Here is a 17,132-nt window from a genome sequence, read left to right as displayed (position 1 = left end):
GTGGATCCACTCAAACCATGTATACTGAAGAATGAAGTGGGTCCACTCAAATGTGATTGAATGAAGTCAAATGTGTTAGGGATGTTAAACGGAAGCAACAAATGGTTGTTAATGGGAGAAGTCATGTCAAGTGAAAGCAAAGGATCAAATAGAATAGAATGCACCAATATGTTTTTTGAGACCCATACCAATATCTAATGTCCTATCTCAAGCCATGCCCTCTTTTCTTGATCCTTACCAACTAGTTGCACTTGCTACCCTCAGACAAACAATGTGGTGTGGGGTTGGCGATAGGCCAACTTCCGATACCAATGCCGATACTAATGTCATGAGGATTTCAGTAAAAATGCAGGTACAAAACAGGTTGCTTTTCAGACATGCCTGTCTTAAGCTAATGGTATCATGAGTGTAGGCGGGTTACAATACTACCCATACAAAATAAAGGACACAACCACGTACATTAAAGGAGAAATTAACGATAATAGGCTATGTATGTCTTATACAATGAGGTGTTGCTGAGGTGAGAAACTGCAGTATGGAGTCCAAGACAAAATGTCCTTATGGGGACAATTAAAGTATATCTTACAGTATATTAACTGAAATAGACTATTTGTTTTTTTTTACACAATTATCCTTGTTGTTGTTCACTTGCCACTCAACTTGTCTTAAACACAATCCCAATAAAAAAAACAGCGCTGAGTGGTAAAAAAAATCGTATTGGATTGTGATTGTGTTTTGCCCAAATTAACCAAGAACTACTGTCTGCTGACACATCAGTGCATCCCTAAATATTTCAGAAACACAGTCACCCCTGTAGCTCGGTCCTCCCCATTAGCCAGCATCTCCTGCAGGGCTCGAACAGACAGACTCTGGACCAGGATGAACGCACACACAGACAGATCAGGCGGGATATTCTGCAAAAGAATGTAATACATAATGGGTAATCTCTCTGGGGTAAAAAAAAAACAAAACATAATTCATGCAATCAATTAACACATTGGGCGCCAGCCATTACCCTTATCCTTCTAGCTAATGCGCCAGGTTTCCTACTTTCACTGTGCGTCACTATGTTTGGAGAGCTATATCTATATTCTATATTATAGCTATGGAGACAATACTATGGTCATTTGACAGTGTCTTTCTTCCGTCGAACATGCAAAAAAGAGATCGTTTTTTCATGTATACGTTCGCGCGTTATCCCGTGGCTCATTCCTGAAAAGCTAAGTTATAGGGCGCTACGTGAATTCTGCTATAAGCGTTGGCGTTTCTTGCCTGGACACGCTACTATTTCCAAATCAAATGTATATAATAGGTATTGTGTTTCATCATGAATGCATTAAAGGGGGGGGGGGGGGGGGGATTTTTGTATGCTTTGATCGCCAGTAACGGCATTCGTTTTGAACACCACACACGCTGATCAGCTGGATCGATATGAAAACATTGTAGGATCAAGGTGGAATTGACGTCAGATAGTCCTTACCTTTGATCGGGGTTATTCCAAAAAGAATATTCCAATTGTCTGATCGTGATTTCCAGTATTGATGTCCATCTGGTCCCGGACATAATTTGGCACAACTTATGGATCGAGTGTGCTAGATGCGTTTCGAAGTGGTCGGATGAAGCGATTTACTTGGCTCCGTCTAAATTCTGCGCCCGGAAGGCTTTAAATGTAACACAGGGTCTGGAACATGGTTTCAAAGGGTGGGCGATACTGCCACTGAGCAGGATCTGGCCGGTACTGCACTTTTGGCATCTCAGTATGGCTTTCAGCGGTAACATATAGGTCTGTGAGTGTAATATTGATATTAAAATCGGAAAAAAAGGAAAAACTATCCAAAAACGTAATATTACGTGTTTGGCGCCCAACGGTTGTCGATCAAACACGTAATAATATGTGGTTGGCGCAGAATGAGTTAAAATGGAAGCTTATCTGGGTTAAAGGTACAACCCTGCCTATTATCCAACACTCCTAGGGGGCTGGTGAGTCTGATTACCTTGCAGTTACTGGTCGGCTCCAGGCGGCACAGTCTGGATCCAAAGCCTTCAGCAGCCAGACACAGCTTCAGGTGCTCCTGCCTGGAGGTAAAGGAACCCTGGAGGACCACCTCATCGCCCTGAGCCCCGGAGTGTAAAAAACACACACACACACACACACACACACACACACACACACACACACACACACACACACACACACACACACACACACACACACACACACACACATATACACACACACACATATACACACACATACAGAGTAAAGTATGCATAGGCCCTGCAGACTCGATTTTATGATGTACATTTTTTTTTTTATAATTTGATGGTATAGGTATACAAAACACCTGTGTACACAAGGTCTGTTTTTTTTGTGCAATCTTAACACATTAACCGCCACACTTATATCCATCAATGTATGATCACTGCCACCACTCTAAGCCTATGGAGATGTTCACCTTCTTTGCAGGGCTATAGCTTTTTAAATTGTATTGCTAAATTGACATTACTATGGCCCATTCAACATCGATTATCTATCGTTCAGGATGTAGGAACGTTATACTTTTTCATTAATAAATTCATACGAAAATACCGTCTAGAATATAAATGTGTTTTTATCGTTTTCTGCAGTAATTCCTAGAACGCTAGTTATAGGCCTAAACGCATAATATAGATGATCGATTGCAGTTTGTTCGCGATACACGCTATATTTAAAAATCCAACTGAATACGATCCTAAACGTTATGACTCGTCATGCGCGAATGAAAGGGGGGGGGGGGGTGTTTATAATTCTGTGATCGTCAGTAAATGCTTTATGTAGTATGGGTGATATATTGATCAGAGCGGTTTGCATTGAAAAGAATAAACAATCAAGCTGAAAGTAACGTTACTGTCCTCTTACCATTCGCCAATGAGACTGGAGGAAAAAGATCCCACTTATTTGACGGCGATCGACTAGATCCATTTCCGGTTTGTATAATAATAAACGCCCAAATCATATCGATTATTGAGTTATGGCAGCGATCCATATGCACGCCAGTGTTTGTCTGGAGTACCGTAACGAGATGTGACTGCCGGACGTATTTCCCAGATGCACCGAGATCACCTGAGATCCATTTCCGGTTGTAACTCGCCGATCATCCACCAGACGGCGGTATTGAAGCGTTGCACTGTTGTGCAGGCTCCCACTGTATCAGCAGAGGCTGGCTGGCGGAGTTATGAATGCAATGGCGAAAAAATTAAATATGATGTCAATAACGTCGTACGCCGTGATCTGGCGGAATTCGCATGACCTTGAAACCCGTCGTAAGCCGTTTTTGGCGGTGGATGTGTTAATGGGGAAATTAATATTCATGTAAAAAAATTGTAAAGGTGCGAAAGCTAACAGCCACTAGATGTCGCACTAGAGCACCATTTACATTTACATTTAGTAATTTGGCTGACACTTTTATCCAAAGTGACTTACAAGTTCTGTACGACAAGTAATCAGGAAGGGCACAACTCTATCAGCTGAGTAACAATGTTCATCAAAGTGTTGAGTGCGGTTAGTTTATTAGGACAAGTGCATGACAGTAAGGTTAGTTATGGTTAGATTCTTTATTTTTATTTATTTTTTTTTTTTTAGATAATGGTTGAAGAAGTGCGTCTTTAGTCGACGGCGAAAGATTGGACGGGTTTCGGCTGTCCTAACTGAGGTGGGTAGTTCCTTCCACCATTGTGGGGCAAGGACTGAGAAAAGGCAGGTTCTCCTTGATGACCCTCCCGGAGCTCGGATAGGAGTGGGTCCGAGATGGCCAGAAGATGCAGAGCGAAGGGGTCTTGATGGTGTTAGTTAGAGACCATTGACCGGAGGTAGGCGGGAGCGGTTCCCTTTGCCGCACGGTATGCCAGGTCGAGGGCCTTGAAGCGCATTCGTGCAGCATGTCATTTATCCAATCAGGTGCATTCCACATAGTAGGGAGGGGATACATGCTATTGCTACATGCAACATGTTTTTTATAATAAATTAATTAATCAATCATTTTTGTGGGTAAAAGTAATACTTTTATTCCGCACCTTTCTACATTTTGACCTTTTTTACATGTTGGACGAGGGATAGTGACTGTCAAATGAGCCATAGTATTGTCTCCATAGCTATAATATAGAATATAGATATAGCCCTGCAAACATCGTGACGCACAGTGAAAATCTGTATCTTTTAAAGCATGGCCCATTGACTACAAGGATGGATAAAACGACTGGCGCTGAAAGTGTTAAGGATTCTCTAAGTAACAAAATGTAGAAAATAAAAGTAAACCTTGAGACAGTAGCCAAAAAAATCAAAGTAATCAAAGTAATCAAAAAAGTCAACCAACGAACTAGATTCTTGTACCGGATCACCTCTCTGGTAAACAAGAATACCCTGAAGACTCTGGCAGGAGTACCCTCATTCAAGGGTACTACGACTATGCTTGTACCTCATGGTACCAAAGCACCTCAAAGGCGCTAAAAACAAGATTACAAACATCACAAAACAAACTGGTCAAACTACTACTTGACCTTACTCCTAAAACCCACCTCACCCCTGCCCACTTTGACTACCTAGGATGGCTTAGAGTAAACGACAACGAGTAAACAGCAACTTGAAATGGGCCTGGTCTACAAGATACACTACACGACTAAGGTACCCATGTACATGTCAAAATACTTCCCAAAGGTCAGTGAATACCACGACCACAACACCAGAGGGAGCTCCACAAATCATGTTAAACCCAGATTCGGCTCAAACAAGGGACACGTTTCGCAATTATGCCACATCAATGTGGAACTCCCTATCCAAAGCTGTAAAATAATGTGAATCACTACCCACTTTCAAAACCACTCTCAAAGAGCACCTACGGGAGACTGCAATTCGAAACTGGCCCCTGTAAATGTCCTAACCCAACCCCCTCCAATGTACAGTAAATGTCCTAACCCAATAATACATGAGACCCTCTTCTTGGAACCAAGTATGGTTTCGTCAATATTCCAATGTACAGTTTTGCTTGTACAGTTGTACAGTTTCCCCCCCCCCCCCGCCTTCACAACCCCCCCGCCTTCCCAACCCCCCCCCCCCCCCCACCCACCCAACCACCCCCAATGTACATCCCCCCCCCCCCACCCCACCTACCCAACCTCCTCCAATGTACAGTTTCTACGTCAAATGTATATACTCTCTTTTTTAGACTCTTTTTGTATCACAAACAGTACTGTATTTGTAAATCTGGTATGTCATAAATGTATAGATGTAGCAGTACTGTCTATCTGTATGTCGTATATGTCATATATGTTATGATGAATTGAAAATGGGGGACCCTGATGTAAACAAGACGAAAGCCTTTCTCTGGTCTGCATCCCCTTAACAATTGTGTGTATTGAGCTGTACTGTATTGTACCCATTCTGCAATCTGTTAAGTTTTCAATCAATCAATCAATCAATCAATCAATCAATCAATCAATCAATCAATCAATCAAGCTAGGTATTGCTTGACATTTTTCAATGCCAGTACCAACAGTGATAGCTGGGATTCTATACGGATACCAAAATGATACTTTTGTTGATACCTTACTTTGCTGTGTAATGTGCATCACGACTCACAAGTGTTGTATTAGTCAATCAGAGGCTTTGTTAGCATACATTTTGTATTGGTTGAACAAAATAAAGGTCCAGTCACCAGCCTTATATCTTGGAACAATCATGCTTAATGGCTCACTAACGCTGATAAGATTCAGGTATACTACTTAGGTATTGAAGTTTGGTATCGAGAGACACAACATCTTTCCATTCATTCATTCAATATTTATTTCAACAAAAAAATGTATTGAGTGCAAGCCCTCATGATGGATTATATTGAGTTTTAGAGTTTGTTGTATGATGTTCCACATTTCAGGAGCGCATAAATTAAAAGCAGATTTCTGAAGTTCAGTACAGACTCTAGTTGCTTTGAGTGTGAGCCAATCATTGAATCATGTACCATAGGGTCCAGATGTCCACTCCAATAGCAAAGTGAAATAATTTGGGCAATCTCCAATTTTGGCTTTATATAGAAACAGTTGCCAATGTAACTATTTTTTTCTACCGTACGTAGAAAGAGTATACCATAACCATCACCGGTGATAAATCTAATTGCTCTCCTAACGACTCTCCTTCTCTTAATCATTGAGAATTCCTATAAGAAGCCAATCTTTTGCCGCAGCTCACTGGCAAGAACGCCCACATGATATTTAAATGTCAATATTTCATCAAGCCAGATACCAAGGTATTTATATTCTGAGACTCTCCCATTTATATTATGAGACTCCCATTCACAGTAGATACTGTATGCAAATGACTGTAAACAATATCTTTGGCTTTAGAAAACAACATAATATTTTGTCTTAGCATTAACTAGCATTAAGTACCAGTTTGAGACTAATAAGCGCATGCAAAGCATTAAAAGAGTTGTAAATTCTCAATGGCCAGTTTCACAGTATCTATCGATACTAGATAGTATTGAAGCAATTCGATTGATAATACCATAAAAGTATTGAATTTCAATACTGCAGTCCTACAGTACTATGTAATGTATCTTTATCTGCTACATAAGCTGCTGTTGTAGCCTATAGTATTGTCTTTCAAAGTAGAGTGAAAAATAGATAGATAGATCAATATAATATCATGGACAAAAGTATAATGATACTGCAATACACACACGTGCGCGTGCACACACCAAATTCGATCACATGAGCTACCCCCAAATTAACCAGGTCAACTGAATCACGGCATCCATATAAGGAGAACCGACAGCAGAGCCACTGACACCTCCCTGTGCCCAGGCCGCATGCCACCGTGTCGGTGTGACAGTGCCGCGTCTGACCCCAGATTCGCCCTTTACTCCACTCCCCATATCAGCCGTCTTCTGGAAGCTGTCAGTCACACACTGAACAGACGATAGAGGCATTCTAGGGGGTTGGAGGTTGGAGGCTGGCGCTGCATTTCAAGGTGTGTGTATACATGACATGAGAAACAATGGTGTCCCAAATTGCTCCGGGGGCTTTGCACTGCAGACAACCCTGTGCTCGTATATCTTTGAGGAAATGTATAGACTAGTGGTTCTCAAAGCGGGGTCCTTGAGAGGGTTCCACGGGTCCCCAGCAAAAGGAGTAATAATTTCACTAATATATGCTTCACTAGAGGTTAGCACAATGAGAGCATTATAAGAATGACTATTCTGATCATAGGTTTCACTAATTATATTCTTCACCAGAAGTTAGCACAATGAGAGCATTACAAGAATGACTATTCTGATCATAGGTTTCACTAATTATATTCTTCACCAGAAGTTAGCACAATGAGAGCATTACAAGAATGACTATTCTGATAATACTGTAGGTTTCACTAATATAATGTAACGGTTGTGACAACGTCACCTCAAACTTCGATGCCCCGAGTGGGAGTCGAACCCCGGTCTCCCACACCGTGGGCAGCAACACAGACCGCTATACCAAGAGGTGAATTCACTACTTTGCAAAGTGTCTATCTGTCTTTTTTGAGGATGTGAGAGTGAGTTTAACCCATAGCACCGCTACTCACCCCAGCCCTTCTTGACTGCGCTTCACGATACCATCCGTTACATATATATATATATATTTTTTATTATTATGTTTTTGGTCGATTTTTTTAATTTGTTTGTACTACTGGGCAGTCCGGTAGAGGGAGAGAGAGAGGAAGAACGGGAGACAGAGCGGGGGAAAGACATTCGGCAAAGGACGCCGGGTCCGGGAATCGAACCTGGGTCGGCCGCTTCGCGACGCAGGGCATTACATGGGTCGCCACTTGGGTGCTCCACTAATATATTCTTAACTAGAAGTTAGCACAATGAGAGCATGACTATTCTGATCATAGGTTTCACTAATATATTCTTCACTAGAGCAGGGGTGTCAAACTCATTTTCACAGAGGGCCACATCAGCATTATGGTTGCCCTCAAAGGGCCAAAGACCGTATAAATGTTAATGTAATGTAAAATAAATGTAGCTACTCATTTACATATTGTTAAACATGTTGTTTCTGTATTTATTACTTATTCAAGTTATACATATTGCATATGCATTTGCATAGATGTAAAAATATATGTTAGCTTATGTTATTGTAACAAATAATTTTAGTTTATCAGAACCCCATATTACTCCATTAATCAATGATCAAACCATTCAAGTAAATAACAAAGAAGAAGATCATCAAATACAAGCTATGACATTAAGTTTGTTCAAAACCTTTTTGTCACAGTCAAGAGGGGCAGAACTAACAACTGAGCTGCAAAGAACACGTGGGACAGATGTAGCAGATGTTACAAAAACAAATGGCTGCACACAACCTTTTCAAGATTCAAGATTCAAGATTCAAGAGTTTTAATTGTCACGGCATACAGGTATACAATGAAATGCGGCTGGTCTTGCCCGCGACGATGTGCAATACAGTGGTACAACATATAATAGAATCCAATAAAAATACAGTGGTACAACATATTAATAGAATCCAATAAAACAGTGCAATAAACAGGTACATGGTGTGCCATCTCGGTATCTGTACATTAGTATTTACAGAGCATATAGGACATGCTAGTTAGCTTTAGTAGTGCAATACACTGTTCCTGATGTTATACTACTTTAAGTGGCCTTTCCTCTGGCCATAAGTGTGCGTGTGTGCGTCATGAGTGTTAAAGTGGCTGCTAGTGTGTGAGCGTGCTCAGCGTGCGTGTCGTGTATGTACTTGTGTGTGGATAGTTCAGTTTCTGTGTCTCTCAATGTTCATTGTTCAAGGCTCTGATGGCCTGGGGGAAGAAGCTTAGCCTAAGCCTCTCCGTCTTAGTCTCTAGAATTCGCAGGCGTCTGCCTGACCTCAGCAGCTGGAACAGGCTGTTATTGGGGTGGTGGGGGTCTTTCATTATCCTGCAGGCTCTGGATTTGCACCTCTTGTTGTATAGAGCCTGCAGGGGAGGTAGCGCAATACCCGTGGTACGCTCGGCTGAGCGCACCACTCTCTGTAGGGCCTTCTTGTCCTGTGCCGTGCTGTTCCCATACCAGGCAGTGATGTTTCCGGTCAAGATGCTCTCTACAGCTCCTGAGTAGAAGGACTGGAGTATCTTCCCCGATACTCTGAACTTCCTTAACTGTCTCAGGTGGTAGAGGCGCTGCTTCGCTTTCTTTACTACTGTGTTTATGTGTGTTGACCATGTCAGGTCCTCTGAGATGTGGACCCCCAGGTACTTGAAGCTGCTCACCCTGTCCACGGTAGCCCCGTTAATCCTCAGTGGTGTGTGTGTCTCCCGCTGTCCTCTCCTATAATCCACGATCAGCTCCTTGGTTTTACCAATGTTCAGGAGCAGGCTGTTGTCCTGGCACCAACGTTCCAGTACCTCAACCTCCTCCCGGTAGGCCTTCTCGTCGTTGTCCGAGATCAGCCCCACCACCACCGTGTCGTCGGCGAACTTCACAATGGAGTTGGAGCTGAACTTGGCCACACAGTCGTGTGTGTAGAGTGAGTACAGCAGGGGGCTTAGAACACAGCCCTGGGGGGACCCGATGCTCAGGGTGATGGTGTTGGAGGTCTGACCCCCCACCCTGACCGCCTGGGGTCTTTCACTCAGAAAGTCCAGTACCCAGGCGCTCAGGGCGGAGCTCAGGCCTAGCTCGATCAGCTTGTCCACCAGTCTGGTGGGGACTATGGTGTTGAACGCTGAGCTGTAGTCAATGAACAACAGTCTCACATAGCCCCCCTTCTGACGGTCAAGGTGGGAGAGAGTGCTGTGCAGTACCTGGGAGACCGCGTCATCAGTGGACCTGTTTGTCCTGTATGCAAATTGCATAGGGTCCATATCACTGGGGAGAGAGGCACAAATGTGGTCCTTGACCAGCCTCTCGAAACATTTCATGACCACAGAGGTGAGTGCCACCGGTCTGTAATCATTTGGACATGTTGGGGAGGGTTTCTTCGGTACAGGGATGATGGTAGACATCTTGAAGCAGGCAGGGACTACTGACTCCGCCAGGGATTGATTAAATATGGCGGTGAACACCGGGGCAAGCTGGTTTGCACAGGACTTAAGTATGCGTCCTGTTATACCATCTGGGCCTGCAGCCTTCCTGGTGTTCACCTGCATAAATGCTCTTCTCACACTGTGTTCCGACAACGAGAGAGCGCCCCCGCCCCCCCGCGGTTGCCCCCCCCCCTCCACAACAGCCGGTGCGCCAGTGACGTCACTAGCCAGAGGGCTAGCGGCGACACTGTCTACACCGAACCGAGCGTAGAAGGAGTTGAGTTTGTCCGCTAGAGAGGCGTCGTCGCTCCCCATTGAGGGGGCGCTGACTTTGTAGTCAGTTATTGTCTTCAGTCCCCTCCACAAGCCTCTTGTGTCGTTTTGTGCCATTTGTGTCTCCAGTTTCTCAGCATATGTCCTCTTAGCAAGTTTAACAGCCTTGCGTAGAGTGTAGACTGAAGCCTTGTATTCTTCCATATTTGCTGACTCTCTGCCCAGGTTATAAGCCGTGGTGCGTGAGTTTAGGGCTGTTCTTATAGTGCTGTCCACCCAAGGTTTCTGGTTTGGGAAAACCCGCGCCGTCTTTGTGAGGACAATGCCGTCTGCCACTGTAGTTATGTAGCTTACAACGGTATCAGCATACTCGCTGACGTCACTGGCGCTTCCTTCAAACCTTGCAGAGGCCATACATCCAACTAATGGAAGATAGTTTAATTAACTTTAATTAACAGATTGCAGAATGGGTACAATACAGTACAGCTCAATACATACAATTGTTAAGGGGATGCAGACCAGAGAAAGACTTTCGACTTGTTTACATCAGGGTCCCCCATTTTCAATTCGTAATGAAATTGCTATTATGTGTCTGAATGAACACACAACTGTAACTGTACTAAAAAATAACAAAATAAGGGTTGTCTCAGTTCACAACTATATTGGTCAAGTTTTGGGTGGGACTTGTTTGCGTCCCTACAGCTTCTTATTCAATTGAGCGAGATGCTCGGTTATGTCACACAGCCAGTTTGCATCTGACAGTTCAGACAATATTTCTTCAACCCTTTGTTACCTATTCCGCCTGGATCTTTTTTGTATTTTGGGCTGTAAAATTGTCAAAGAATGTCTGAGGAGTAAGTGCTTTTGGCTTTTTTCCTTTGTTACTTCATCAATACCTCAGATGTTCAACATACATGTATGTGTAAGAATGTGTAATAACTAAGGCTGTCAAAGTTAAAGCTTTATTAACGCATTAACCCACAATTATTTTAACGCCGCTATTTTTTAACCCAAGATTAATGTTAAAAAAAAGAAGAAAAAAAAAGAAAAAAAAATATTTTTAAATTTTTTACCAGAGCGGGCCATGAGTTTGACACCTATGCACTAGAGGTTAGCACAATGAGAGCATTACAAGAATGACTATTCTGATCATAGGTTTCACTAATATATTCTTCACTAGAAGTTAACACAATGAGAGCATTACAAGAATGACTATTGTGATCATAGGTTTCCTAATTTGCTGCATTTTTTGTGCAGGGGGGTCACTCTCACAATTTTGAAGTCTTTGGGTATCCCTGTTTTATGGAGAGGTTTATTATGTGGGTGATGACTGCGGTGATGGCGGCTGCTGAGTCTCTGAGGAATTTGGAGGGGATATTGTCATGGCCAGTGGCCTTGGTTGAAGATGGCCTTGTTAGGTTTTTGAGCACATCATCTGTTGTTACCATTTTGAGTTTGAAGTCGTCTTTGCGGACCCCTAGGTTTTTGTAGAAGGCTATATGTTCTACCCCAGAATGCCATGAGTGGGAGGGTAGTTTATTAACCAGTGCTGTGGCTGTTTGTAAAGAAAATGTTTAAGTAATTGGCCACCTCCAGCTTGTCTGTGATGAGGGTGTTTTCTGTCTTTATGTGGATGTTTGAAAATCTGGTTTTTAGTTTTTTTACTGCAGCCTAGTTGGTTGTTGAGTAATTTCCAAAGTTCACAGGGTTTGTTTTTGTTTTCCTCAGTTTTGTCATTGATGAAATATTTTTTTGCCGATTTGATCATGGTGTTTACATCGTTTCTTAGCCTGTTCCTTTGTAGTTTGAGTTCAACCACGTGGCCATTAGGCTGAGGACCCCCATTTAATAAGATTTTGTCTAAGATCAAGTCCAGCTTTCCATAAATGTAGGTAGAGAAATAACAGCACAGGACAATGTGAAACATTCAGATGAGTCATTCTCATATATTCATTCTTCTAACTTCTAGTGAAAGAAACTGTTACATTAATTACTATTCTTAATTTTTATAGGGACCCCCCCCCCGGAACCTCACATTGAGAACCACTGGGCTGGGTGTATGTGTACCTCGGAGGGAAATATCGAAAGACACATCTCATTTGCCTTGTGTAAAATTATAATGAAGTAATTTTGTTATTCTAAACCAAACCAGGTTTTGGAGGCTGAAGGCTAAAAATGCTTATTTGGCTGATGCAACATTACCCCTAGGGAAAGTTAAGTGTACAGTAGGTACTAGTGAATACAGCATGCATAGTTGTGAATCAATCTAGTCAAATGAGCATGCATAGGGCACGAACTGCATGCAGGTCCTGCCATCATCACCAGTGTGTTACGTGTGTGTGTGTTACGTGTGTGTGTGTGTGTGTTACGTGTGTGTGTGTGTGTGTGTGTGTGTGTGTGTGTGTGTGTGTGTGTGTGTGTGTGTGTGTGTGTGTGTGTGTGTGTGTGTGTGTGTGTGTGTGTGTGTGTGTGTGTGTGTGTGTGTGTGTGTGTGTGTGTGTGTCTGTCTGTCTGTCTGTCTGTCTGTCTGTCTGTCTGTCTGTCTGTCTGTCTGTCTGTCTGTCTGTCTGTCTGTCTGTCTGTCTGTCTGTCTGTCTGTCTGTCTGTCTGTCTGTCTGTCTGTCTGTCTGTCTGTCTGTCTGTCTGTCTGTGTGTGTGTGTGTGTGTGTGTGTGTGTGTGTGTGTGTGTGTGTGTGTGTGTGTGTGTGTGTGTGTGTGTGTGTGTGTGTGTGTGTGTGTGTGTGTGTGTGTGTGTGTGTGTGTGTGTGTGTGTGTGTGTGTGTGTGTGTGTGTGTGTGTGTGTGTGTGTGTGTGTGTGTCTGTGTCTGTGTCTGTGTCTGTGTCTGTGTACGTGTGTGTACGTGTGTGTACGTGTGTGTACGTGTGTGTACGTGTGTGTATGTGTGTGTACGTGTGTGTGTCAGAGCATCAACTAGCACTCTCCCTGTGACGTGCCCTTATCACTAGGGGACAGATAACAAGCCGTTGGAGGGCTCAGAATTAGGGAACAGTGATAGGAAAGGAACCTCCATCATCTAGCAATGAAGATAATAACAGTTAAAAATAAAAGCTGTTTAGGAGCTTAATTTACTGTATCTGTCCAAACAAAACAAAAATAAACACAAACACTGAATGTATTTTGTTTAGACGTATTACCATTAATTTACTAATAATAGAAAATGTTGAAATCTAATGTTTTGCTATCCTAAATAACGTTATAGTGACAATAAAGTTTTCACAAATAAACGCTAACTTTTAGACCTGGACTTGTTGCTTTCATATTATTACAACACATTTTTCAACAATAATACTGAGAAAATGCATTATATTTCACTAAAGATAGCCTACACAAGTACCTTTTCGCTAACACATCAAAGCTTCATGCATTTCTGAACTAGTAAACAGCTAAACAGCCTGGACAAATTAATCTAATCTAGGCCTACTGTATAATAGTTTCATGAAATTTGGTAGCACAGACTCACCGTACGTAGAAATTGGATTTCATCTTCTCCCTCTCTAGGGTCAGTCATTTCAACCAGCCTTGCAAAGTCAACTGGTTTGAGTAAGTAGCTACTGTACTGCGGAGAGAGGCTGAGGCTCTGACCTTTGCCTGTGGTCCAAAACTGTGGGCGTGGCCTAAACTTGGTCACATGTTTAGCAGGTACATTTTGGTGCAAATTCAGACTGAATTGTTTCCCCTTTATTTTTTTTCCTTGTAAATTTTGGAAGGTGCATGGACATTTTTCTTGCTAGGTCCTGTGTTTTAGTAATCAATATTGTCAATCTTGCACCTGTCTGTTATCCCAACAGTTGGCCCTTAACAAGGGTGTAAAGTAACTGCTTCTACTCAAGTAGCCTTCTGTACTACAGGGGGGGGGGGGGGGGGGGGGTCGCCAGATGATATATATAAAAAATATTAAAAGATTTCCCAAAAAAAAAAAAATCTTTCTTTCTTTTAATGCAGTCAGGCCACTGAACTTAGAAGCAGGCCAGGCCAATAGTTAGATAACCTAGGTGGGGAACAACCAGGAGATCACTGCAACCCACACAAGTTGGAGAACGGTCTCTCTCTCTCTCTCTCTCTCTCTCTCTCTCTCTCTCTCTCTCTCTCTCTCTCTCTCTCTCTCTCTCTCTCTCTCTCTCTCTCTCTCTCTCTCTCTCTCTCTCTGCTCACACACACACACACACACACAAAGGGAGCAGCATGTGATTGGTGGAGGCGGGACCCTTACAAAAAACAAAAAATCCATCAAAATCAGTGTTGTTGCTAATCATACATATGCTAGCCTGTTTTTTAACTATAATGTGTGATGCCATCACAAACACTGGCATTTAAAGGGTACAAATAAAAAAATGCCTACACCAGAATGCAGGAAATGAAGTCTTTGTAACAAAATGTCCTGGTGGGGGACCCCCAGACCCCCCGCTTAAAAAGTGGCCTGACTGGGTCTATATTTCGCACTATATTTCCTGGCCTGAATGATTTCCCCAGTTTGGCCCTGGTTAAAAGTCTCCAACGGTTGGACGATTAATTCATATGTTTCTTCAGTTGTTCAGAACCCAAGTGCTATATGATGTATTTTGTGACACACTGTTTATAACATTTTATAACAGTTTTTCTTAATTTGAACCCATGATATAATTCATATGTTTTTGGTTGTTTGTTAAATTTATTAAATACATGTTTTTGCATTACAGGTTGTTGTGTAGTGTGATTCATCATATGGCGTGACGGCATATCATTTGGTGTGACTTTCAGAATTATGAAATTATGAAGGCTTTTGGGTAAGAAATGTTAAAATCATCAATGGGACAGATCAATAACAGTGTCACCAAATATTTCTAGCATTTTGGTGTTTTTATAAGAAGGTTTGCCAAAATGAATTAGAAATACATAGTCAAATTTAGTGCAATCGTCTTACCATGAGTTTTGATTAAGAAAAATTATGCAAAATGTAACTAATTTGCACAAGGAAATGCTAGAAATGTGTATAGTAGTGATGAGAAATGCTGATAAATAGACATACATAATTAAAATACACCCTTTTTCAATTTTGTACAGAATAACCTTCATGTCACACCACATGACCATTGTACTCACTAGCACATTATACTAATGAAAACGTATTACACGAAAAAATCTACAATACCACACATATTTTTAGAAAGATAAGAGTCCGTAAAACAGAACTGAATGATTTCCATTACTCATATGCGATATATTTATAAAAAAAATAAAAATAAATAAAAATAAAAATAAAAAAAAACATTTACACTATGCTAATGCTCCTTTGTTGGTTAAAAAAAATAGGAATATTTAAATCAGAATATGTTCCATTCCATGTCTGACTATTTCTGAATCTATTGACCATTTCAAGGAATGTTTGGTTACTATTGGGCTTCTAGCCTTCTACTGAACTTATTGTGAATCAGCTGATGGGGTTTTGGCTAGACTATACTTAATAAATAGAATTGCATTATTTACAATATAAAAATATAAAATGTCTTTTTTTCATTAGCGAAAACTAGACAAAAATCATCAGTTGTCTGCGACTAAATCTAGACAAAAACTAAAAAGACAAAATCGAGACTAACACTGACTAGGACTAAAATGCTCAGACATTTAGTTGACTAAAACTGACTAAACTATAAATAAATGCAGATGACTAAATATGATGAAAACGAAAAAGGAGCACTTGACACATGACTAAGACAAACTAAAATGAAAATAGCTGCCAAAATTAACACTGCATATAGGGAACATCCAGTTTTAGAGCAGCTTGAGAACGAAGGGCATACTTGTATTGCTTAGTGCACAGAATTATTTAGCTGTTTTTTAAGAGTTAAGTTGTAATGCATGTCTGCTTTCATCAGTAATGCTTAAATCACAATTTAGTACAAATTTACGTTTGAACTAGGTTAAGTTTGAATTTACACACACCTGGGTCAACAGCAGGGGCGGGGCTAGGGGGTGGCTACTGGGGCTCAAGCCCCGAATGTTTTCTGAAAAGCCCCGAATCTATTTAAAAAAAAAAGAAAAAAAAAATTATATATATATTTTTTTTGACAATTCATCATTGTTACATGAAAATATGTTTGCACCAGATTTAGCAGAAGCTAATTTCCATCTGTGGTCTATCCAGCTGCTAACTGTATTTGAGTGAAGTCTTGGTGTTATGGTAGACTCAGACCTAAGCTTTAAATCACAATCAACAAGTTGACAAAAACTTAATTCTTCCACCTTAGAAACATAGCTAAAGTATGGCCATTTATAAATCAAAAGGACGCTGAAAACCAGATCCATGCCTTTATCTCATAGGTCATAGAAAAGATTATATATGAACAAATTGATCAATATATTACATCCCATAACTTGCTATATGAATTTCAATCAGGGTTTAGAAAGTCCCACTCCACAGACACCTGTCTTCTGTTTCTAACAGATCACATTAAGAAAGAGATAGACAGAGGAAATCTCTGTGGCATGGTGATGTTAGACCTACAAAAGGCATTTGACACGGTGGACCACATTATCCTCTTAAGGAAGTTAACAGCCACTAGTGGACTGACCATCGGGAGCAGCAGGAGTTTTCCCGGTGGCGTGGCAGACTGGCATGGCCTGGCTGCCCTGGCAGACTGGCAAATGCTTTTTTTATTTTAAAATGTGTTTGTTTGTGCCCGCAGTCAGGCCACTGAACTCCGAAGCAGGCCAGGTCGGTATACATGTTTCTATTTGCGCATATAAGTTCAGGCAAGCAGGCAGGAATGAGTTAACTTGTTATTCACAACCCAGCGCGATGCAGTGCGCCTGCACAGGCCTCGCCAG

At 41.6% G+C, this 17,132-nt stretch overlaps 1 protein-coding gene across 1 annotated transcript in view; it reads right to left on the bottom strand.

Annotated features, from left to right (window-relative positions):
- The window catches only part of ryr2b (ryanodine receptor 2b (cardiac)), a gene marked incomplete at both ends in the record, with an annotated part of 396,550 nt that extends 382,714 nt beyond the window's left edge, over positions 1-13,836 (bottom strand). Inside the window, 3 exon segments of the mRNA XM_084321996.1 lie at positions 810-914; positions 1,995-2,114; positions 13,789-13,836. Coding sequence (XP_084178122.1) covers positions 810-914; positions 1,995-2,114; positions 13,789-13,836 — 273 coding nt within the window.
- Between the last annotated feature and the right edge of the window lie 3,296 nt (positions 13,837-17,132).

The sequence above is a fragment of the Notolepis coatsorum genome (assembly GCF_963971535.1).
Source record: "Notolepis coatsorum genome assembly, chromosome: 9".
In the NCBI taxonomy this organism is placed as follows: domain Eukaryota; kingdom Metazoa; phylum Chordata; class Actinopteri; order Aulopiformes; family Paralepididae; genus Notolepis; species Notolepis coatsorum.
Note: the sequence above shows the minus strand (reverse complement) of the source record. Positions and strands in the feature narration are given on the sequence as shown.